We start from the raw sequence: 22,123 nt of genomic DNA on the forward strand, positions 1-22,123 counted from the left end.
TGCAGCCATCAGGAGGTGTGCACTGCTGAAGCCCCTGCACACCCCCAGGGGTTCCAAAGCGGGACTGCAGGGGCCTGATGCAACAGCCGCCCAGCCAGAGGTAGCCTTGGCTCCTCTTCCTGTCTGTGACTTTGGCAGCCTGTTTGTAAATAAAGTTTTACTGACCATAGCCACACCTGCAAAGTATATGTCATTCACCGACAGACTCCTTCAGCGGAGTCCCAGGGGTGCTGGCCCATGTCCTCACTGTGTGCTATGCCAGGGCACAAGTGCACCCCGCCCAGGAGTGGAGCACCCTACCACCCAGGAGGCCAGAATGGCCCCACCCTCCCACAGTACAGAGGCCCCTGGGGGTAGGACCCCGCCTGGTCCTCAGCCATTCTCACGAGGCACCACAAGAGAGCAGACAGCGTTAGCCCACCCGAGACCCCAGGGCCACCAGACGGAGCTGCCCTGGTCAGCGCCAGGTCCCCACCCCTGCTGCTCGCCGGCCTTCCTGCCACTCCCCACTGCTCATCTGTAGCGCCCCCTGCCACGAAAGGCCCCGGGCAGCACTCCTCCTGCTGGCCGCCCTCCAGGTGTGGTCCCAGGTGTAACAAAGAGCAGCTTAAGGCTCCCTTGGGACTGAGGGACAGCTGGCGTCAGGATCAGTACGCTGAGTCAGACGGAGTCCGCAGGTCTACTCTGGCTGCAGCTATTGGTGGACGCCACGTGGGCAAGGACGCCAAGCACAGAGAACCAGGCACGCTGCAGGCTGACCTGCCCTGGGTGGGGGTGCTGGGAGGGCCTGGTCTGAAGGTCACCAGTGCCAGCTGGAGGGCTGTCCCTCCTGCTGGGTCACCTTCCTCCCTGATGGGCACAGCTTCCAGCGACTCCGTACCTGTCAGTCAAGGAGAGAACCAGGATGAGGGCTGGGGCGGGCCCGTGTTGCTCACAGCACGGGCCACGGGGAGGCTGGAGCTGAGAGCTCCTGCCACGTACGCACCATGTGGGCCCAAGAAAGCATATCACAGGGGCCAAGGGGACAGCGAAGCTGAATTCCAAGCCAAGAGCCAGGGCAGGCTTAGCGGAGGAGTCGGGCAGACCTGGTGGGGCCTTGTCCCTGTGTGGGCGAGGAGCCCCGGAGGGGAAGCTGACCTGACAGGCCTCGGACCTTCCCAAGGTGCGTGTGCGCTGTCCCTGTGGGGAGCAGGCGGAGGCTAAGGCAAGAACTGAGCCGAGGGATGGGCCAGGGCAGCTGCAGTGGGGGAGACCCAGGAGCTGCAGCCAGGGCAGGAATCCAGAGAGGCTCCGGGCTGAGCCCCAGGTACGGGACGGGCAACATGCCAGCTGGAGCAGGCCCTGCAGGCTGCCCTCCTCCAGCACACAGGCCCCTCGGCTGCACTTCCCACTGTCCTCCTGCTGCCTCCCAGACTCCTCCCCCACCCCGTCAGAACCCAGCCCCGGGGGTCTGGGCAGATACTCCAGCGTGGCAGGCCTTGAGAGCAGGGTGCCGTGTGGGTGAGCCAGCCACCAGAGTCCTGGAGGGCGTCCAGGGGCTGGAGGGTCAGCTTTGTTTGGGTTGATGCGGAAGCCGTGCAGACGGTGGGTGTGGCTGCCCAGCAGGTCAGTACACACACTAGGGGTGGTCGCGATGGTGAGTCATGCATTGCATATTTGATAGCAGCTGAGACATCTTAAGAAAAAAACACGCGGGCCTGGCGCGGTAGCCTAGTGGCTAAAGTCCTCGCCTTGCACGTGCTGGGATCCCATATGGGCGCCAGTTCTAATCCTGGAGGCCCTGGAAGATCCTCTCTGTACGTGACTTCCCAATAAAAATAAATTTAAAAATCAGCCTTTAAAAAAGCATGCACACACAAGGGAGGGAGGGGCCAGTGGGCGGTGGGGGCTGCCAGGACCTGGTCGCCTGGGCACACTGAGTGCTGGCAGCGGAGACAGCCAAGCATGCTTACCCTCCTGGCGAGAAGCATGGGGCCGAGGTGCAGAGAGCTGCAGGGCCTGTCTGGACGTGGCCCCTGCCAGGGCATGGCACACGCTGCCCTCCTGGGCTCACTCGGGCCTGGCTGGTGGGACGCCCCCAGGATAGCTCAGGGTGCAGGTGAGGCTGAGCTCTGGCGTGAGGAGGGGAGAGGGTCCGGAGCAGCCCAATAGGCCCCAGGCTGCACCCACTGCCACCAGCACTGCGGTAGGCAGACAGCCAATCAGCTGTCAGGGTGGGTCCTGAGAGCTGCGCCTTCACCCCTGCCCACCGTCTCTGCCCAGGCCTCCCAGCTTGAGCCTGAGCAGCCGCTGCTAATCCGGCTTAGCCTGGGTGCCAGAGCAGCTCGGGAAGGCTCCGTGCCAAGGCTTGGGGAGCGGGGTGGCTTCGCTCGTCCCTCCGGCTCGATCCTAACTTCTGTGAACAAGCAGAGGCCCTGTTATCTTGGGGCCTGCCCTCCCCCAGGGTGCGAGTAGGCGTGGACCGTCCCTCCCAGAGGCCCGCTAAGGCCGTTCTCCCGCCCCACACCTGCCCGTCCCTGTGAAGCCCCAGCTGGCCAGCGTTGTGTCCTGCGGGTTGGAATCAGAATTACCCAGCACACACTGGGCCAGCAGGGGAGGGGGCTGGTGCCCCAAGCGGGCGTGGGTGAGGACTGCCCAGAGGGACAGCAGCACTGGGGGTGCCTTCTACTGCCCTTGGAAGGGGTGCTCATGTCAGGGTCACTTCCAGCACGCCGTGCCATGAGGCAAGAACTGCTGGGGGGCTGTTCCCCCATGCTGCCTCCTTGAGGGCCTCAACCTGCCTAAGAATTCTCAAGAGCTCCAGGGATCCCACGAGACCCGGCGGGGGCCGCAGCCCAGCCCAGCACTGTCTGCTGGGCTCCGGGCACAGACTCCCACGGCCGTGCCATACCTCAGGGGGCACCAAACAACACATTTGTCCTCAGGCAGTGCCTGGGAGCCACCGTCTGCACTGAGCCCCTCAAAGGCTCAGACACGGAGCTGGACCCTTGCCGCTCCTGCAGCGCTGGCCCACCCAGGCCTGCACGCACACCCCACGCCCCACCTCTCTCGGCACGTGGCTCTTCATGCACCTTGCCCCAACCACATCCACAAGGATGTTATTTCCAAATGGGGTCACATTGTGAAGTTCTGAGTGGGTGTGAATTTGGGGTCGGCGGAGACCCTGTTGAACTCAACGCCAGCTGCTTGACCCAGCTGTAAGTCATGGTCATGGTGATGACCCAGAGTCCCCGGCACTGGCGGGGCCGTGCTGCCACTGCAGCCGCGTCCTCTCGTTGCAGATGGCAGAGCAGCTCATGACCTTGGCATACGACAACGGCATTAACCTCTTCGATACTGCGGAAGTCTACGCAGCTGGCAAGTAGGTGCCCTTCCCTGCCCCGTGGGTTGCCCCACAGCTCTTGCAGCTGGCAGTAGGTGCCCTGCCCTGTGGGTCACCCTGCAGCTCTTGCAGCTGGCAGTAGGTGCCCTGCCCTGTGGGTCGCCCCACAGCTCTTGCAGCTGGCAATAGGTGCCCTGCCCTGCCCCATGGGTCGCCCCACAGCTCTTGCAGCTGGCAATAGATGCCCTGCCCTGTGGGTCACCCTGCAGCTCTTGCAGCTGGCAATAGGTGCCCTGCCCTGCCCCATGGGTCGCCCCGCAGCTCTTGCAGCTGGCAGTAGGTGTCATGCCCTGCCCCACAGCCCTGTGGGTCGCCCCGCAGCTCTTGCAGCTGGCAATAGGTGCCCTGCCCTGCCCTGTGGGTCGCCCCACAGCTCTTGCAGCTGGCAGTAGGTGTCATGCCCTGTGGGTCGCCCCACAGCTCTTGCAGCTGGCAGTAGGTGCCTTGCCCTGCCCTGTGGGTCGCCCCACAGCTCTTGCAGCTGGCAGTTGGTGCCCTGCCCCACAGCTCTTGCTCCCTACCATGCCTGCCATGCTGGCTGTTCTCAGTGGTGCTGTGAGGTGATATTTCCAGAGGGCTGGGCAGCCTGGCTAAACTCCCTGCAATGTGCCCAAGAGGTGGGCTGACCACAAAGACACTGCACCAGGCTCAGGGCTGCAGGCAGAGCAAGGGCCCCTCAGAGCCCTGGGGTGCAGGCTCTGGCCCCAGCACCGTTGGAGGCAGCTCACGTCTTGCGAGTGAACCTTCTACTCAATTATGTAAAAGCTCAGCCTTCGTCTGGCAGGGCTGCTGGCTTCAGTTTTAAAGACTGCTGTAATCAAATCATCCACTCGCCTGCATTAGCTCTCCAAAAGTCAGCTTCTGTTTGCATGATCATTAACTGGCTCTGTCTGCATCCGCCCTCTGGCCCCTCCGTCAGCCAGGCTGGCTGCAGCGTCCACCTGCTATGAATGGGGTGCAGGGCTGCACCTGCCTTTTGCCGCTCCCCGGGTGCTTGCCTGCCTACTGGATCAGGAAGCCCTGAGGGACCTTGGTCCAAATCCCAATCCAAGGCCCAGGGTCGGGAGGGGGTGCATGCCTTGGTGGGGGGCCTCCTGCAACCCTCCCCTCCCCTCCAAGGTGCAGCAGCTTCCCATCAGGAGGCAATGCTTTCTCCACTCAGTTGTGCTAAGCTGGAGGCTGGGAGGGTTCAAGCTGTAGGCTGATGCCACACCTCAGCCTCTCTCCTGGCCCTGCCACTGCCATTGCTGCCCACAAGAGTGTGGGGGTGGCCACCTCCAGCTCCAGATGGCCAGCCCAGTGCACAGGGCCCTGGCAGGCTCCCCATCATGGGAGACTCTCCCTGCTTCCTGCCATTGCTCTGCGTGACCTGAACACCCTCGAGCAGCGAGCAGCAGGCAGGGGCAAGGCCTCCAGGGAGCCACCTGCTGAAGAGCCCAGGACTGAGGGAACAGCTTTCCCAGGGGCTGTCCTTGCTCCTTCACCGGTCAGCCAGCCCCGAGCAGACCCTGCCTGCTTGCTCCCATGGGTGCCTCTGCGGCAGGCCTAGGCCTCAGCCAGCCCCGAGCGGACCCTGCCTGCTTGCTCCCATGGGTGCCTCTGCGGCAGGCCTAGGCCTCAGCCAGCCCCGAGCGGACCCTGCCTGCTTGCCCCCGTGGGTGCCTCTGTGGCAGTGGCCACTCACTCTGGGAAGCTAGGCACTGTCACCATATAAACAGGGAGAAGGCACTTTGCATGAGATAGATCCAGCAGGCAGTGGGCCAGGGCTGCCCCTTCCCTGCCAAATGTGTGGCCCACTTCAGCTGCCGTGGACTGGGAGGACAGCCCCTCACGGTGGCAGCCAGGCCCTTAGCACGCACTCCGTGGGCTCAGGAGCGCCCCTCATCTCCTCCCTCCCGCCTCTCCTGCTCCTTTGTCCTATGAATCAGGAAGCAAGAGGCAAAGGGAGAGACCCAGGGCTGGGTGAGCTCTCTGTGCCTGCTGACCATGGACAAGGAGCGTTCAGGATGTGTGCTAAACAGCTTGCAAATTAGAGTCCGTTGTTTGTGTGTGGCCGACTCCGGGGCTGTCCTAACACCGGGAGCTGGGCACGGATCACTGGGTCATTCTCCATGTCTTGTTTTTGCTCAGAAACATTTTGCTGCAAGCAGAGAAGGTTCTTAAAACTGCCGCCCTCCCATGACACACCCCCAGTTGACCTGAACTCGGTGCAGAGCCCACAGTGAGGACAAGGCAGAGAGGGCTCAGCGTGGCCCTTGACTCTGATACATCACTGACCCTTTAGAAAATCTACTGGCCTGGGCATTCGACCCACGTGGCATTGCTAGGCCTGTCCCTCGTGACTTTCCAGCCAGCCGGGTAGATAGGACGCTGGTCCTACTGATCAATTCAGGGACCCTTCCCTCTGCCAGCTCAGGCAGGCACCTGCAGGACACACATCTGTGGCCACTTGGCAGGACAAGCAAGATCCCTGCCCTGACAGGCTGCTCTGGCCAGCCCCAGGCCTCACCTCCCTGTCGTGAGCTGCCCGAGCCAAGCTGGGCATGGGCAGGTGGCCTTTCCACAGAGGAGCCGAGGGCCAGCAGTGAGCTTGGGGCTGGCTCCCATCTTCTGTAACCCCCTCTCGCTCTGCAGGGCTGAGGTCGTGCTGGGGAACATCATCAAGAAGAAGGGGTGGAGGTAAGGAACGGTGCCGTACCACCTACCTGGGCACATGCAGGGGAGGCTGAGGGCGAGTGGGCACTCGGGGGCTCTGCCAGTCCTTGGAAGTGGTACAGCAGGAAGATTGAGATTTGCAAGTTGTGGTCTCTTAGCCAGTGGAATGCCTGGCAGTGACTCACCAGCCCTTGCTGCTGTGTTGCCGACTCTTAGAAGTCCAGAAAATGTTCTCACTGGGTGGGGGTGGGGGCGGGCAGCCCAGGCATTGCCCATGGAGGCACAGGAGGGTTATGGGCAGTTGAGGACTCTCCACCTCCCCTGCCCGAGACCCCAGAAGAGCCTATGGTTCCGGTAAAGCAGGGCAGTGAGGGCAGCCTGGTGTCCAGCCTGGCCCAGCTGCCCCCACCCCAGTCCGTCCCAGCTCACCCCTGGAGAGGCCAAGGGCCAGGGTCACTGGTGGCAAAGCCCCCAGCCCTACTGAGAGCTCCCTGCAGGTCTGGGGACAATGGGGTCAGAAGAGCTTGGAGAGGAGTGGCTGAAAGAGCCAGGGGCCAGGTCAGCCTCTCTGGGGTCACTGCCCTGTCTGGAAGGGGATGAGTGTTGGGGCCCTCTGGGATTCCTGTGCTTGGCCCCCAGGGGTATCTGTCCCAACCCCAGGACACACTGGGCCTCCCGAGCCCCAGGGCCACCACAGCCTCACCTGAAGTGGCTTGCAAGACCCCACGAGCTCCTCATCCCCGCCCACCATGGCCACCACTCAGAATTTCAGCGCACATGGGTGGGGTAGCGCCTAATCTCTACCACACGCCCGTTGGGGTGTCACCCCGAAGCCCCAGTCCCAGGCTCACCCCGAAGCCCCCGAAGCCCCAATCCCAGGCTCACCCCGAAGCCCCCGAAGCCCCAATCCCAGGCTCACCCCGAAGCCCCCGAAGCCCCAGTCCAAGGCCACTTGCTCCATAACTCAAGGAGAACATGACATCCGTCACCAGTGAAGACCCACGGAGCTTCCCCGGCCTGGAGGTGATGCTGTCCCCGCACAGCGTGGTGGCTGGCTGCCAAGGCTGCTAATGCTTGCCTCATCCCGAGGGACCGCCGGGCCGCTGTCCCCTCTCCTTGGGCAGTAGCTCCTGCTACTGACCAGTCTAGGCCGTGGTAAGCAGGTTCCCTGAGTGCGAGGAAGCCCTCAGACCTGTCTCTGCCCCATCCAGCTCTCTGACACCTAGTGGTTGTTGAGCTGTGGGGGAGCAGTGCGATTGGGAGGTTGCCTGTGGGGTTCCATGCGGAGCCCCTGGTTGCACACAGGGTACACATCTCATGTAATGATGGTGACGGCTTGGCTCACACCTTGGGGTGCCTTGTGTGAGCACTGGGGGCTCTAGGGGAGGGGAGGACCCCCAGGCAACCAGGCCCCTAACCCCAACCCTTTTCTTCTGCCTCACAGGCGGTCCAGCCTCGTCATCACCACCAAGATCTTCTGGGGCGGAAAGTAAGTGTGGGAGCAGGGAGGGGTCCGGGGCACCTCAGGCCCCAGGGAGCAGCTTTACCCAAAGTTACCCCTGCTCAAGCCCCACTGGTTTTGAATGACACAAGCCACAAATGGAACATCACAGATTCCATAACAATTCTGCAAGAACTCCAGAGCAGTCCGAACACCCGGGTGCCGTCCCAGCCCTGCAGGGCCCGCTGCCCCTCCCCGATCTCCCGGACCACACTCAGACTCGGGCACTTCTATAGGAGTCACTCCCTGGCTTGGTTTTATTTCTTAATTTAGCTTCTTTGCAACACAGACAGGCAGGTAGAGAAGGAGAGCTCCCACACCCCCTAGTTCATGCCCCAAACGCCCACCACAGCTGCAGCTGGGCCACATTGGAGCCAGAAGCCTGGAACTCCATGCTGGTCTCCCAGGGATCCACTTGCTTGAGCCATGGGCGGCTGCTTCCCGGGGACCCACCAACAGGAATCTGGAGTGAGGGGCCACGCGGCAGTGCCTCAGTGTGGGGTACAGGCATCTGAAGAAGTAGCCACCACAATGAACGTTCACCCCTACGATTTTACTTTTATTGGAAAGGCAGATTTACAGAGAGGAGACAGAAAGATCTTTCATCCACTAGTCCACTCCCCAAATGACCACAGTGGCTTGAGCGGAGCCAATCCAAAGCCAGGAGCTTCTTCCCATGCACATGCAGGGTCCCAAGGCTCTGGGCCATCCTCCGGGCCACAAGCAGGGAGCTGGATGGGAAGTGGAGCAGCCAGGATATGAACCAGTGCACATATGGGATCCTAGCACCTGCAAGGGAAGGATGCTTCTTCCTTTCTTCATGACATTGTCAACACTTCCCCCAAAACTTTGTGCCACGTCACCCACGCGCACACCACACCGTCCCCACATGCCACGTCACCCACGCGCACACCACACCGTCCCCGCATGCCACGTCACCCACGCGCACACCACACCGTCCCCACATGCCACGTCACCCACGTGCACACCACACCGTCCCCACATGCCACGTCACCCACGCGCACGCCACACCGTCCCACATACCCTGTGCACACACGTCATCCATGTGCTCTCTTGTTTTTCAGAGCAGAGACAGAGAGGGGCCTTTCCAGGAAGCACATCATAGAAGGTGAGGAGGCGCTCGGCACCTAGGGCGCTGGCACCCCGGGATCGTCCCCCAAGACATGGCCAACCCCCAGACACACAGCCGAGGGCCCTAGCCCCAGGCACCTGCTGTTCTGGCCAGCCTGCTCCTTCCCCCTGCACCTGCTGTGGAATCTGGCAGGACACCCACAGGCCTGCCTCAGTCTTGGCTCAGCCCAGCTGCCTGGTGGCCTGGAGCCAGGGATGCTCTCCCCACATCTCCGTTGCAGCTGGGTAAGGCAGAGATGGTAAGCACGGCCGTCTCGGGGTTGCTGGGAGTCAGGAAGCATCAGGTGCTGCAGGGCTCCTGCTGTGATCTCCGGTGATCTCCTGCCCTAACACGTCCCAGCCTCCCATGCTGGCCGTGTCAGCCGCATCTTCTGCTTGCCTGGAAGCAGTGCGGTAACTGCATTTGGTGCACTCTTGGCCTTGGTCTTTTTACGTATTTGAAAGTGACACAGAGAATGAAGGACAAAGAGCCATCTTTCACCCACTGGTTCATCCTTGAATGGTCACAACAGCCAGGGCTGGCCCAGGCAGAAGCCAGGAGCCTGGGTGTCCACTCAGGTCTGCCACACAGGTGGCAGGGAGCCAGGCATGTGGGCCACCTTGCCCTGCTTTCCCAGGTGCCTTAGCAGAGAGCTGGTGCAGAAGCGGAGCAGCCGGACTCAGGCTGGCCCCACAGGAGCCTTTTATGTAACAGATCTGGCTCAACCTGGAGTGGGGTCCTGGGACCTCCTTTGCTGACCAGGAGAAAGCCCAAGGGCAGCCTCAGAAGGGGGCTGTGTGGGCCTTCCCTCTCATTCTGCTACAGGACATCTGGCCTGTGGCCCCCCCGCCCTCCTCAAGGGCAGGACCCCCTTTGAAGTACCCCCACTTGTTTTCTGAAATCGCAAGTCCTCCCTCCCTGCCCCCCGGGCCCCCGAGCGGGCCCTGGCAGAGCCCCATGGTCTGTGTGGCTGTGCTCACTGCCGTGACAGTCCTGCTCCCACACCCTGGTCCCCAGGTCTGAAAGCATCACTGGAACGCCTGCAGCTGGAGTACGTGGACGTCGTGTTTGCCAACCGCCCAGACCCCAACACGCCCATGGAAGGTAGGGGCGCCCCCGGGCCGCCGCACCCCGGGTCATCCAGGGTGAGTCAAGGCTATTTGCCCTACCAGCAGGGCACACAGGAGCCCAGCCTTCGCGGGCTGGCGAGAGCCCCCAGGCTGCCACGCCCTGCACCTCCCTGCTCTGGGCCCGCCACTCCCTCTTGGGCAGTTGGTTATTTTGCAGCTAGATACAGCTGCAGGTTCCAGCTCTCGGAGGTTTGGGGGAGTCTGTTGCTCAGGGCCGAGCAGGGGTACCCCATCACCCAGAAGACGATTGGATGCACGGTGGAGGTGGTTTGCGTGGCGAGGCCCCCGCGTCCTTCTCCCAGCCCCGCCACCGCTCCCCTCACCAGCGTGTGCTCCGCAGCTCCAGGACTGGGACACGTGAGCAGTGTGCGAGACGCTCTGACAACACCCAGAGATGTGGCCCTTCCCCACACCCCATGCCAGGCCCCAGCTCTGTGTTCCCACCATCGCAAATTCCGGTCTCTTTAAATCTTTCTTTTATCACCAGGGGACCCATTTAGTTCCTCCAAGTCCAGGACATTCATCGTAGAAGGTACACAGCCCGCACGCTGCTGGCCTCTGGGTCCCCGCTGCATTTTATGAACCAGTCCTTGTGCACACGGTCCTGTCACCCAACGACAGACCTCCCCATAAAATGCACAGGGGGTCCTGAGGCCAAGGAGAGCACCTTGCGAGAGAGGGAGGAGCAGGGCCCCACCCATGCTGCCATTCCACACATACCCCTTTCTGTGCATGCCCTCAGCCCGCCCTGCCGCACCCCTGCTTGCCGCGCTATGACCTGCGCTGGCCTCCTCTCAGCCCAAGGCTGCTGCTGTCCAAGCCTGGAGCCTTGACCTTGCTGGTACGAGGAGCAAGCCCGTTAGGGACCCAGAACATGCCCCCTCACACACCTTTTGTCGGCCACTAGAAGCAGTGCCAGCCACTGAGCCACCCCTTCCAAACCTGCTAAGTCCTCAGGACCACGTCCTAACCACGTCCAGGCCTCGTCCTGGCCGGAGCTGGCAGACTCCGGGACCCAGACACAGCCTGCCGCCATGCTGGCGCTCTGCCTGCTCACAGCCCTGGGCCCAGGCCCTGCCCTGAGGCCTGGCCTTGGGCTCCTGCTCCGCCTGCCACCTGGTGCTGCCACCTGACCCCTCCCATGTGGCCCAGACTCCCTGGGTTGTGGCAGTGGCTGGGAGGACTGGGTCGCCTGCTCCGTCCCACGGCATTGGCTGATAGGATGAAGGACATGTGTCCCCAGCTGTCCGTGTTTCTGAGGCCACTGACGCCAGTAGAGCACCGTGCCCTCTGCATGGGCCCCACACCCTGCCTGCCTCTGCCCAGCTCCTCCAGGGACCCCCGCCACTGCTCAGGACAGCTGCGGCCCCGTGGGCTGTGGCTGTCAGCCAGGTGCCCCAGCACCATCCCCTTGTCACCACATGGGAAGTCTTGCTGGTCGGGATCTTTGTGATCAGGAAACACTGGGGCCGGGAGGGCACAGGCTGGCACTGGCGGTCCTCTGGGGCCGGGAGGGCACAGGCTGGCACTGGCGGTCCTCTGGGGCCGGGAGGGCACAGGCTGGCACTGGCGGTCCTCTGGGGCCGGGAGGGCACAGGCTGGCACTGGCGGTCCTCTGGGGCCGGGAGGGCACAGGCTGGCACTGGCGGTCCTCTGGGGCCGGGAGGGCACAGGCTGGCACTGGCGGTCCTCTGGGGCCGGGAGGGCACAGGCTGGCACTGGCGGTCCTCTGGGGCCGGGAGGGCACAGGCTGGCACTGGCGGTCCTCTGGGGCCGGGAGGGCACAGGCTGGCACTGGCGGTCCTCTGGGGTGGGAGGGCACAGGCTGGCACTGGCGGTCCTCTGGCCCCATCTCTGGCGCGTGGACCTGAAGCTTGGCTCAGAAGAACAAGGCCCTACCAGTCACAGGGCGCCCAAGGTTATTTTATAAAGCAAAGTTAGCCAAACAGGGCCTGGGCACAGTGGGAAGATGCGGCCAGTCCCCAGCACCCTCCCAGCATCCTCTGGGTGCCCTTTGGGCCTCCCCTCAGGCGATTCAGGCAGGCAGCACTGGAGAGGACCCTGGGAGGCCTGTGCTGCCTCTCCCAGTCCCGACACACACACACACACACACAGATGCCTGCACAGGGAAGAATTCCAGCAGCCACAGCGCCTGAACTGGAAGAAGGCAGAGCTGAGCCTGCAGGTGCAGGAGCCCAGGGTGACTCCCAGGGTCCAGAGGATCCCCCCAGGATCACCACCCCACTCCCCTAACTGCAACCAGACAGGGCTCAGGGACCCAGGAGCGGTGAGGCAGGGCATCCTGAACGGACTGGCCAGGAAACCACCAGTGCCTGTCTGTGCCAAGGAAGGCCCAAAGCCACTCTCAGGACAAAGCCAGCTGCCCCCCGCCCTGCATCTCTCCCACCCTGGCATTTTCTGGGACCTCAGCTGCCCCCCTGTCAGCCAAGAAGCAAGTCAGGGGTGGGCAGTGGGCTTTCCTGGGGCAAGGTTTCTCTTGGGATTCTAGAAGCACCTAGCCTCCTGCCGGCCCCCCACAAATCTCTATGGGGTCTGAGAAGCCAGGCCATTTGAGATGTGACAACTTAGAGCCTTGCTTGCAAAACCACAGCATCCCCCACAAGGCCAAAGCAGCTGGGGGTGGGGGGGTCCAGTGAGGGCTGAGGGCTGTGGCCTTTGTCTGTATTTTCCCATCTATTGGTTCACTGCCTTCATGTCTACAATCGAGCCAAGAGCGCAGAGCTCAATTCAAGCCTTCCATGGGTTGGAGGGCGGGGACTCCAGCACTCGGACGTCACCTGCTGGCTCCCAAGCAGGAAGTGTGAGGAGCGGAACAGCGGGGACTCCATGTGGAATGTGGACATCCCCACCAGGGCCCCGCCACTGCCCCGTGGCCCAGCCCTCACGATCCTCTCTCTTGGGAGAGTCCTTGGACAGGGGCCCCTCTCAGGCAGAGGCAGGTCTGGGGCGTCAGGGACTGGGGCCTTGGGCTTTGAGTCCCTGCTCTCAGGGCTTCTCAGGCCATTCCCAGTGGGGTCTCCTTGCTGTCTGGCTGCAGCCCCTGGCCACTCCCAGGAGGGTCGCCCATCTCCCCTTCCAGGCCCTGGGAACATGCAAGGGTGCTGGGCTGGCCTGAGAGCCTGGCACAGCCCCTGGGGAGTCTCCCTGTATGCTCCCCTTGGGGAGTCCAGCCCTATAGCCCTCCTTCCGGGAACCAGGCAGGGGCCCCAACTTGCCCTTGGTCCCCCCATGCATTCTCTGGATTCCTGGGAGAACTGGCATAGCTTCCTGAAGCTTCCTGTTTGAAACCTCAACCCATCCAGAAGCCCTTCCTCTGACCAGCCCCCCAGTCCCAGTCCTTCCCCAAACTAGAGCCCAGCTGCCCCCCATGTGGAGCGCAGGCCCACATCCTGGACCCCCCTTCCTGATGGGATCCCTGGACACCCAGTTTCCAAGGGTGCCTTGGAGTCTGTGACTGCGGGGACTGTCCCGGGAGCAGCTTCTGGGCCGTGGCCCCCCTTTGCTTGCCCGTGGCCTCAGGACCACTGAGCACTCTGCTTGCCCTGCCCGAGCGCCCTCCCGCCCCCCCACCATGTTTGCCAAATGTGCCCAGTTTGGGTCCCCCATGCTCTGGCCATCCCCCATCTGCGACCTCCCTTCTCTCACACCAGAGACCGTGCGCGCCATGACCCACGTCATCAACCAGGGGATGGCCATGTACTGGGGCACTTCTCGCTGGAGCTCCATGGAGATCATGGTAGGTGCAGGGCAGGGTGTGACCGGTGGCTCCTGTGCCTTCAAGCCCACTGACCAGGCACCAGGGAGCAGGTTGAGGGGGTGGCAGGGCCTTAGGATGTGGGAGCACCTGTGGACAGGTGGCTTAACTTCTCAGTGACCCTCCTGGGCCACATGGATGCCCAGAAAAGCTGACTGGCGAAAGGTGGCTGCCATGGGAGAGGGGCAGGCAGCCCCTGGGGGCGGCCCCCTCTCTGCCTGCTGACCAGCAGGGCCGCTGCCCCCTCTCTGCCTGCTGACCAGCAGGGCCGCTGCCCCCTCTCTGTCGCACAGGAGGCCTACTCGGTGGCCCGGCAGTTCAACCTGATCCCGCCCATCTGTGAGCAGGCAGAGTACCACATGTTTCAGCGAGAGAAGGTGGAGGTGCAGCTCCCGGAGCTGTTCCACAAGATAGGTGCGCCTGGCCCGGCCTGCCACTGCCACCCCTGCCCCGGCCCCACCCTGGCCTGCCCCAGCCTGGCCTGGCCCAGCCTGCCACTGCCACCCCTGCCCCGGCCCCACCCTGCCCCTGCCCCGGCCCCACCCTACCCCTGCCCAGCGAGTGGCCTGCTGCCAACTCGCCCACCCTCAGGGCCAGGGCTTCATGCTGCCTGCTTCCTCCTCGCAGGAGTGGGCGCCATGACCTGGTCGCCTCTGGCCTGCGGCATCGTGTCAGGGAAGTACGACAGTGGCATCCCACCCTACTCACGAGCCTCCTTGAAGGTAAAGGAGGGGCCGGGCGGGGGACAGGTGGCTTTGGTGCTGGGTGGACTCACGTGGGCCCCGGCTGCCCAGCTCTGTCTGCGGGGGCTAGTTGGGCAAGGTAGAGCAGGGACAGGGCCCCTTCCAGCCCAGCCTTGTGTCCACAGGGGCTGTCTGCCCCATGGGACAGCCTCCTGGCACCCCCAAGCCCTAGTGAGGCTCAGCCTCCCCTACCACCAGGCTCTGTGCCCCCTGAGACCTCAGACTGAGGTCAGGGCTAGGCACTGCAGAGACACCCAGAGGTGACCACAGGAATGCGCGCGCACACACACACACACACACACACACCAGGCACCCCCAGGCTGCCAGCACAGACCAAGCAGAGAAGGGTGCACCCAGCCCGGAGCCCTGGGCTTTGGGCCTTACTCCCAAGCCCACAGCTACGGCAGAAATCATGTGGCAGATGGGAGACACGGAGATGGAGGGTATGGTCGGGAGGAGGCAGGGGCAGGGGCGGCTCAGTCTACCCCCCAACCATGTCCTTCAGAGCGGGATCCCACAGGGGCCTGAGCCAGGGATGCTGCCATAAGAGAAGGCCCAGGCCTGTAACTGTGCCACACCCCCACCCCACCAGGGCTACCAGTGGCTGAAGGACAAGATCCTGAGCGAGGAGGGCCGGCGCCAGCAAGCCAAGCTGAAGGAGCTGCAGGCCATCGCCGAGCGCCTGGGCTGCACCCTGCCCCAGCTGGCCATCGGTAACGGCTCGGGGTCTGCGGTGGGCGTAGGGCCGTGTCCAGGGTAGGAACTGAGGGCGTAAGCTCTGGCTGACCTTAGGAGAAAGGCCAGGGACTCCAGGGAAAGTGGTGCGATCACTGCACAGCCACCCCAACACGGGCAGGGAGGGCTTAGCGCCCACCGCAACACGGGCAGGGAGGGCTTAGCGCCCACCCCAACACGGGCAGGGAGGGCTTAGCGCCTACCCCAACACGGGCAGGGAGGGCTTAGCGCCCACCCCAACACGGGCAGGGAGGGCTTAGCGCCCTTTGCCCAGAGTCATAGGTCCAGGACCAGAGAGGGTCCTAGAGCCCCTGGGCCTCCACTCCAGCAGGGACAGGCCACCATATTCCCCAATACCTCCCCACCAGACGCTCCTTAAGCAGAGCCTCCGTGCCCCGGCACTGGGGAGCCAGCTAGGAACCCTGGGAGCCCCCCACCACCACTGACCAAGTGTCTGGCTCCCTGTGGTCAGCCAGGGTGAAGGGGGGGCCAGAGCGCACTGTGCAGTAGGGGCCCCTGCCTCACCCCAGATCTCGCTGTCCTCAGCCTGGTGCCTAAGGAATGAAGGTGTCAGCTCCGTGCTCCTGGGTGCATCCAATGCTGAGCAGCTGCTAGAAAACATTGGGGCCATCCAGGTAAGCGAGGTGGGAGCCAGACAGGTGAGCGGGGTGGGTTGCAGGTCCCCAAGATCAGAGCCAGACAGGTGAGCTGAGCAGCCTGCTGGGCGGGGCTAGGACCCAGACAGCCCCTTGAGCTTGCTTGGGTACCCCCAAGTGCGCACCCCGCACGGTTCCAGGCACCTGTGGTGTGTTGGGGCCCACCGAGGAGCGAGGTGAAGAGTGCTCACAGGGGAAGGCTAGATGGGCTTGCTGAGGAAGTGGTGTTTGAATGAAGGCAGGGACAGGTGCAGAGTGTGCCCCCAGACGCTCAGGGCCAGTAGGTGCAGGAGCCCCGAAGGGCAGGGCAGGTCCTGTGCGGCCACACTGCAGGCCCTGGGGTCTGGCTTCCAGGCGAGACAGGCAGCAGTCTCCGACAAGCTTCTGAAGGGTTCTTCTCTCTAGCTGCCAGGGAGAAGGGGGCTTGGGGGAAAGAGGCCTGGTGACCTGTGCAGGGGCTCCTGGGTGGGGTGGCATGGTGACGGGTCGGAGCGGTGGGTGGACCCAGGTGCTGGGAGGCAGGGCCTGTGGGAGCATCCAGGGCCGGGGCAGGAAGTGTCGCCTCCTTGAGACAGGGACAGCTGGGAGGAGCAGTGAGGCCCTGGAATCTGTCACCTTCTGGAAGGTTCTCCAGCTTCCTGGAGTTTGAATGGGGAGAACACAGCCCCACCACATGCTTCCTCTGTGTCTCAAACCTTTGAAACAGACCACGCAGCCTCCAGCTGTTCCAGTGAGGCGAGGGTGTGGAGGTGGGAGGCCCGTCCAGGCAACTCCCATGACCTTCTGTGTCTGCATGCAGGTCCTTCCAAAACTGTCCTCCTCTGTCATCCACGAGATCGATAGTATCCTGGGGAATAAACCCTACAGCAAGAAGGACTACAGGTCCTAAGCGGCGCCCGCCCGCCGGACAGTCTCCGTGCCCCTCCTAGTCCTGTCCACTCGCTTACGCCATCCCGAAGCCAAGTGCAGAGTGTGGTTTGCATCCAAAGAAAACAGCACGCCAAGACGTCCTCGGGAGCCGAAGTCGCTGCAGACACCACCCACCGCTTCCCCGGCCGCGCACGGGGATGGTGCCCGGCCAGGCCCACTGTCGGGGTCAGGGTGCCCGGCCACCCCTGGCACCTCTGCCCATCCTCTGAGAAGGGACCCACCCACTTCCTCCCAGCTACAGCCCTTCACAGGGGCTCTCCAAGCTGAGGCCAGGCCAAGCCTGGGAAGGGCAGGGGTGGCATTTCCTGGGGCCGCGCTGGTATTGCTGGGACAGGGCAAGGCCACCCCGTCACTCCCTTTCCAGGGGCCTCTGGTGCTTTCTGCTGGGCCTGGCCTCAGCTTGCCCTCCCATCCTTCACCAAGGGGAGCTGGCCCTTGACCTCCACCTCAACCCACCCCCACCCTCGCTGACGGGCAGGGGACCCCAGGTTGTCTGGCTCTACGGCACAGGAACTTCAAGATGTTTGGAGATCTGATCCCTGTCACCTGGGTGGAAAGGCCCAGGGTGCTAGAGACGGGTCCCCACAGCGCTTCGGAGGGCCCAGGGCAGGGGTCCCTCTGTGCCAGGCACTCTTCGCTGGCATGAGAATGCTGACTGCATGGTGGGCAGGCAGCAGCGAGCAGATGGCAGCGGGCAGAGTCTGTGGCCATCAGGCCAAGTTCCCCGCAGTTGGTGGAGCCTGTCCTCTGCCCAGTCACTGCCGTGGGCCTCACTGCATGCCAGGCTGAGCCTGGGGATGGAGGGTGCCTGTGTGTCTTCCACCACTGTGCCCCCCAACATAGGAAAAGCCCTGGGAATGTCTCCCTGGAGATACAGCCGCTGGGCTTCCCACACACCCCTGTACCCTAGCCTGCAAGTGCAGGCACGGAGGGCGGGCAGCACAGGCAGGGGTCCACCAGAGCTGGGCGATGGTGATGGCAGGAAGCCAGACCCCACAGAACCTGCCACAACCCACCCTAAGCCAGTGGTGCCTGCAGCCTGCACAGCGGACCCCCAGGGCCTGCACCCCTGCTCCTGGGTTGTCCTTGGGAGAAGCTGCTGTTCCAAGGTCCGCCCTGCCCTTCGCCCAGGGCTTGCTGCCTAGTCCAGGCCCGAGTATGGTCCCCAAAAGCCTCAAAAGTCAGGGGAGACGGGAAGAGAGGCGGTGAGGGACATGACTTCCCAGCCCACCCCAGGCCAGGCCTGGGCGTCTCCACCGAGACCTGCAACAGGCATCTGCAGATGCCGCCTGACAGTGTGGGCACAGGGCGGCATCCCTCCAAGCGGCGGCCAGGCTTGTGGCTACTCCCCGCCTGGCACCTGCTGCCAAGTCCCCAGGACAGGGCTGCCGCTGAACAGGGACTGAAGAGTCAGTTGGCCCACCTGCCACTGGCACAGATGGGGCTGGGCCCCTTGTCCACACTGCCAGCCCCTGCCCTGCTCACTGGAAGATGGATCAGGGCAGGCAATGGGTCAGGGAGGTTGGTGCTTCCCCGGGCCATGCTCGGCACAGCAGCGTTCCTGGTGGCTCCCCGGGGTGGGGGTGGGCTCAGCCAAAGCCCAGCACCTGTGCTCCTCACAGCCCATGCCAGATGGTCTGCCACATCCTCCTCGACTCGTTCTGCTTCCCCTGGCCTCACTGCTGCCGGCTGGGCGGGGAGAAACCAAGGGAGGTCCCGGAGAAGGGACGAAGACCAAGGGACAACACCTGAAAACAGCAGCTGTTTGTAGTCCTCAAGTGCCCAGCGCTGGCCCGGGCGAGCCAGTCCTTCCCCCAACCCCAGGTGGGCCCTCACACCCACCTGTGAGCCCTCTGCCCGCCCCCTCCAAGCAGCTCCCTCTGTGTCCCCGAAGCCCAGTCCCCTGCAGGAGCACTTGGCGCAGGCAGCCAGCAAGGTGGGGTCCCCACCATGTCTCATCGCATTCACTCATGGTCAGGTCCAGCGTCCCGAGGAGGGGCAGGGCAGGGGCAGGGCCCTCGCACCTCTGTCCTCACCCAGTCATGTGGACATGCTCCCTCCACACCCCCTTTTTAATGACCGCAGCCCCTGCTAACTGCACCCCTACTAGGCAGAGAACTCCAGACCCCTCGAGCTTCCGCACGCGACTCAGACCAGGAGGCCGCGACCACATCTGTGGAATGACACAATAAACCCGAGCCTGTCAGTCACTCGTCTCCCAGTGTCACTCCCCAGTGCTGGCCTGACAGTGTGGGAGGGAAAGGGGAAGCCCCGGAGACAGGACGAGAACCCCTCCACCTGCGGGCTGTGGCCAGGGCACAGGAAGCGGGGAAGGGCCTGTGCAGCAGCCCTGGAATCAAGCTAGCCAGATGTGGCCCATCCCTCCCACTACCTCTGACACGGACCCCAGCTGCTGTACCCACTGCAGACCCCACCAGCTGCTCTGCCCATGCTGACAGAGGCTTCGGTCTGGGGAGGACCGTGTGCTATCGTCTTGGGGGTGGCATGAGCAAAGGGGCACCACCCAACACACCTGGGGCTCCTCCCCTTTGCGGGACCTCAGCAGATGCAAGCAGCTTTGGGTGACACTCCCAACCTTTCCCCCCAAGTCCCTGATGAGCTTGGAAAACCACTCTGATTCAATCGTTTCCCAAAGGGTTTATTAAAACACAGAAAACCAAAACATACACACAGAGTACAGGGAAGGGGGACCGGGTCAGCTGCGGTCGGTCTCGGGGGGCGCTCAGCTTGCAGGCTCTGTCCTGCCCCCACGGGGGCCCCCTCCCTTCGCCTGCCCGGGGCCAGCTCTGCTCCCTCCCTGTGTGCCGGGCCGCAGCAGGGCAGGGGTCCGACCCCGGCAAGTTCAGGACACACACACGCACACCCAACAGGCCCTTCCTGGGTTATCGCACCTAAAAAAATACTTTGTTAAAAAAAAAAATCTGAAAATTAAAGGGGAAGAAAATCCAAGAACACAACACAACCAGTGCCCCTGGGCTGCTTCGTGCCACAACCTGTAAACTCGCAAGACATGAGCTGCTACGGTCTGCCCAAGAGAGCCTTGGGGAGAGTCCACCGGCCCTGACCGGGTCACCAGAGCAGTGAGGGCAGAGGGGACCAGCAGTCTCCCGACCTGCCCGCCACAGCCTGGCACATAGTCAAAGGCTCTGAAGGACCAACGCTTGGCCCACCCTACCAACTCTGCTGGCCTTCAGATCCCCAAAGCCAGAGCAGGGCCAGCCTTAGTCAGCCCCCGGGGTAGGTGACAAGCAGGGGACCTTGGGCATGCCCCCCGGGAAGAGCTGCGGGTACGGGGAACCAAGCCTCTTCCACAGTTGGCACTCGGGCAGCCTCCCCGACCCCAGCAGGCTCCAGGAGACAGACCTGCTTCTCGGCAGGTGCGGGTGAGGCGGGACCAGACCTCATCCCCCTGGGGCTCTTTCAAGACCTTCAGTGCAGAGGCTCTGCCCCAACCCCCACAGGCCCTGGTCTGTGTAACTGCTTCACTGGAGTACAGACCCGGGGCCTGCCAGCAGCGAAAACCAAACCCAGCTGACGATGCCCCAGTGTGGCACCACCCCACCCCTGCCTCAACCGAGAAAAACACCCCTAAGAGCCGATCCGCCAGCACCCACTCCCCGGCCCTGGAGCCTGGAGCTGCTCAGCACTGGCCAGTGGGGCGCCTCCATCCCCACAGCCAGGGGCCAGGTGAGGCCGGGGAGGGCTTGGAGAGGGAAGAGGGACAAGCAGAAGAGCAGGGGCCAGCGGCCTTGGGTGGAGGCGAGGCGACACAGGCCACACACCCAGACCAGGAGTCAGAGGTCAGGAGGGGTTCACCCCGTGCGGCCAGAGCCAGGAGCCTGTGTGGGGAGGCACTGAGCAGAGGACACAGCCCTAGCCTGAACCCACGCAGGGCAGCCCTCCACCTCCGGGGACTGTGACCTGCAATGACAGGGGCTTTGGGGGGTCCAGCCCTCCAGGGTCAGAGAAAGCACAGTCCAGACAAGGCCGCCTAGGACTCAGGGAGGCCAGCCGCGTGCCCGCAAGGCCAGCCAGCAAGTCCTGCCCGGCCCAGGCCCCTCTTCACAGAGACCCCACGTATTCTCCACACCTTGCCCAGGCAGTGGAGCCCTGGTCCCCAGCCCCCAGGCCTAGCTGGTTCCTCATGGAGTCCCTTCCTCACACAGATTCTGCACCCAGAGACGCTCCCCGCCAGGAAGCTCTGAGCCAGGCTCGGCCACAGCAAAGGACAACCCCATGCAGGTCCAGGCCTGGCCACTCCCTGCCCCAGACCTAGTATGTCCCCCATGACTGGGCTGTGGGCTGCAGACGACAGACAGTGAGCAGATGGTCCCCAACTCCAGTGGCAGCAAACCAGGCAGGAAGCCCAGAAGACTTCGGTGGGCTGGAATCTGCAGGGGCTGGGCACCTGGCCAAGCCCCATGCCCCAAGCAGAGCCCTCCCCCCACTTACACGAAGCAGCTGTGGCTTTGCCTCCAGCACCAAGTGCCACAACCTGGGCCTTCCGGGGGACTAAGTGTCCAGGAATGTGTCCCCGCAGCCCAGCACACCATGCCCAGGGCAGTCTGATGCCACCAGGACCCCTGCTGCTACCCGCCCAGCAAGCCCCAAAGCCCCTCCTGTAGGGCTCCCAGCCAACAGCAGGCCCTCCCCATTGCCTCAGCCTGCCCTGCCCAGCTGGCCCCAGCCCTGGGCCTTCTGACTGGGTCACTAGGACACACACCTGTAAGAGGTACCCCTCCCCTCAGCACGGCACGCATTCATGGACTCCAGCCCTGGCAGGACCTGACCAGCCTGGCTCCAGGGGCCCTTGGCGGGCGGTCTGAGCAGAAAGGCAGCCACTGGGGGGCAGGCAGGACGGGCTGGGGCACAGTGAGGGCTGTATGCTCCCTCAGGCAGCCCAGACACCTCCGGGAGCCTCCCAAAGATTAGTGCATGTGTGCCCAGAAGGTGCCCGACGCCACCCACGTCACCCAACTTTCACCAAGACAAACGCGTTCAAGTCTTCAATAGCAAAGTGCAGAAGACGGACAAATAAATGAAACCTCCTCTGGGAAGTCGCTCTGGAAAAGGTGGCCAAGGGACGCGTCCAGCGTGGCTGTGGGCATGGCGTGGCGTGGAAGAACACTTGAATTGACACGAGGTGGCACCTCCAGGCTCTGGTCCCGCCAGGTCGGACCCCGTGCTCCGTGTGACGGCCTTGCCCGGTGTCCCTTGGGTCCCAAGCGGACACGGGCTCCTAAAAAGGCGACTGCTGTTCTCTCCCAAGGGGGTTGGGCGAGTGGCCCGGCAAGCGTGGCTGCAAAAGGCAGGTGAGTGGGCGGGCAGCCGGGTCCTAGGGCCCTCTGCTGGCCACCGCCCACCAGGCGGCTCTGGCAAGAGCCTGACAGCACCCCAGGAAGTGGCACCCACGAGCCAGCCTGACACTCCGCACAAACAGTGGTGCTCACAGGGACAGGCAAG

The 22,123-nt window shown here is 63.5% G+C and overlaps 1 protein-coding gene across 5 annotated transcripts in view; it reads left to right on the forward strand.

The window, feature by feature from the left end:
• KCNAB2 (potassium voltage-gated channel subfamily A regulatory beta subunit 2) overlaps positions 1 to 18,849 on the forward strand; it is a 69,234-nt gene extending 50,385 nt beyond the window's left edge. For 3 of the 5 annotated variants that reach the window (XM_040987820.1, XM_040987822.1, XM_040987819.1), the window contains 11 exons: positions 3,282 to 3,361; positions 6,017 to 6,061; positions 7,482 to 7,526; positions 8,624 to 8,667; positions 9,688 to 9,774; positions 13,472 to 13,557; positions 13,869 to 13,989; positions 14,203 to 14,297; positions 14,911 to 15,031; positions 15,600 to 15,688; positions 16,509 to 18,849. In XM_040987820.1, the coding sequence (XP_040843754.1) occupies positions 3,282 to 3,361; positions 6,017 to 6,061; positions 7,482 to 7,526; positions 8,624 to 8,667; positions 9,688 to 9,774; positions 13,472 to 13,557; positions 13,869 to 13,989; positions 14,203 to 14,297; positions 14,911 to 15,031; positions 15,600 to 15,688; positions 16,509 to 16,598 (903 nt within the window). In that variant the 3' untranslated portion in view covers positions 16,599 to 18,849. Of the gene's footprint in view, positions 1 to 3,281; positions 3,362 to 6,016; positions 6,062 to 7,481; positions 7,527 to 8,623; positions 8,668 to 9,687; positions 9,775 to 10,287; positions 10,333 to 13,471; positions 13,558 to 13,868; positions 13,990 to 14,202; positions 14,298 to 14,910; positions 15,032 to 15,599; positions 15,689 to 16,508 lie in introns of all 5 variants that reach the window. The other 2 variants (XM_040987818.1, XM_040987821.1) reach the window with 2 other exon arrangements.
• The last annotated feature ends 3,274 nt before the right edge of the window (positions 18,850 to 22,123 follow it).

The sequence above is a fragment of the Ochotona curzoniae genome, unplaced genomic scaffold (genome assembly GCF_017591425.1).
Source record: "Ochotona curzoniae isolate NIBS_2020 unplaced genomic scaffold, NIBS_Ocur_1.0 contig_4792, whole genome shotgun sequence".
NCBI lineage: Eukaryota > Metazoa > Chordata > Mammalia > Lagomorpha > Ochotonidae > Ochotona > Ochotona curzoniae.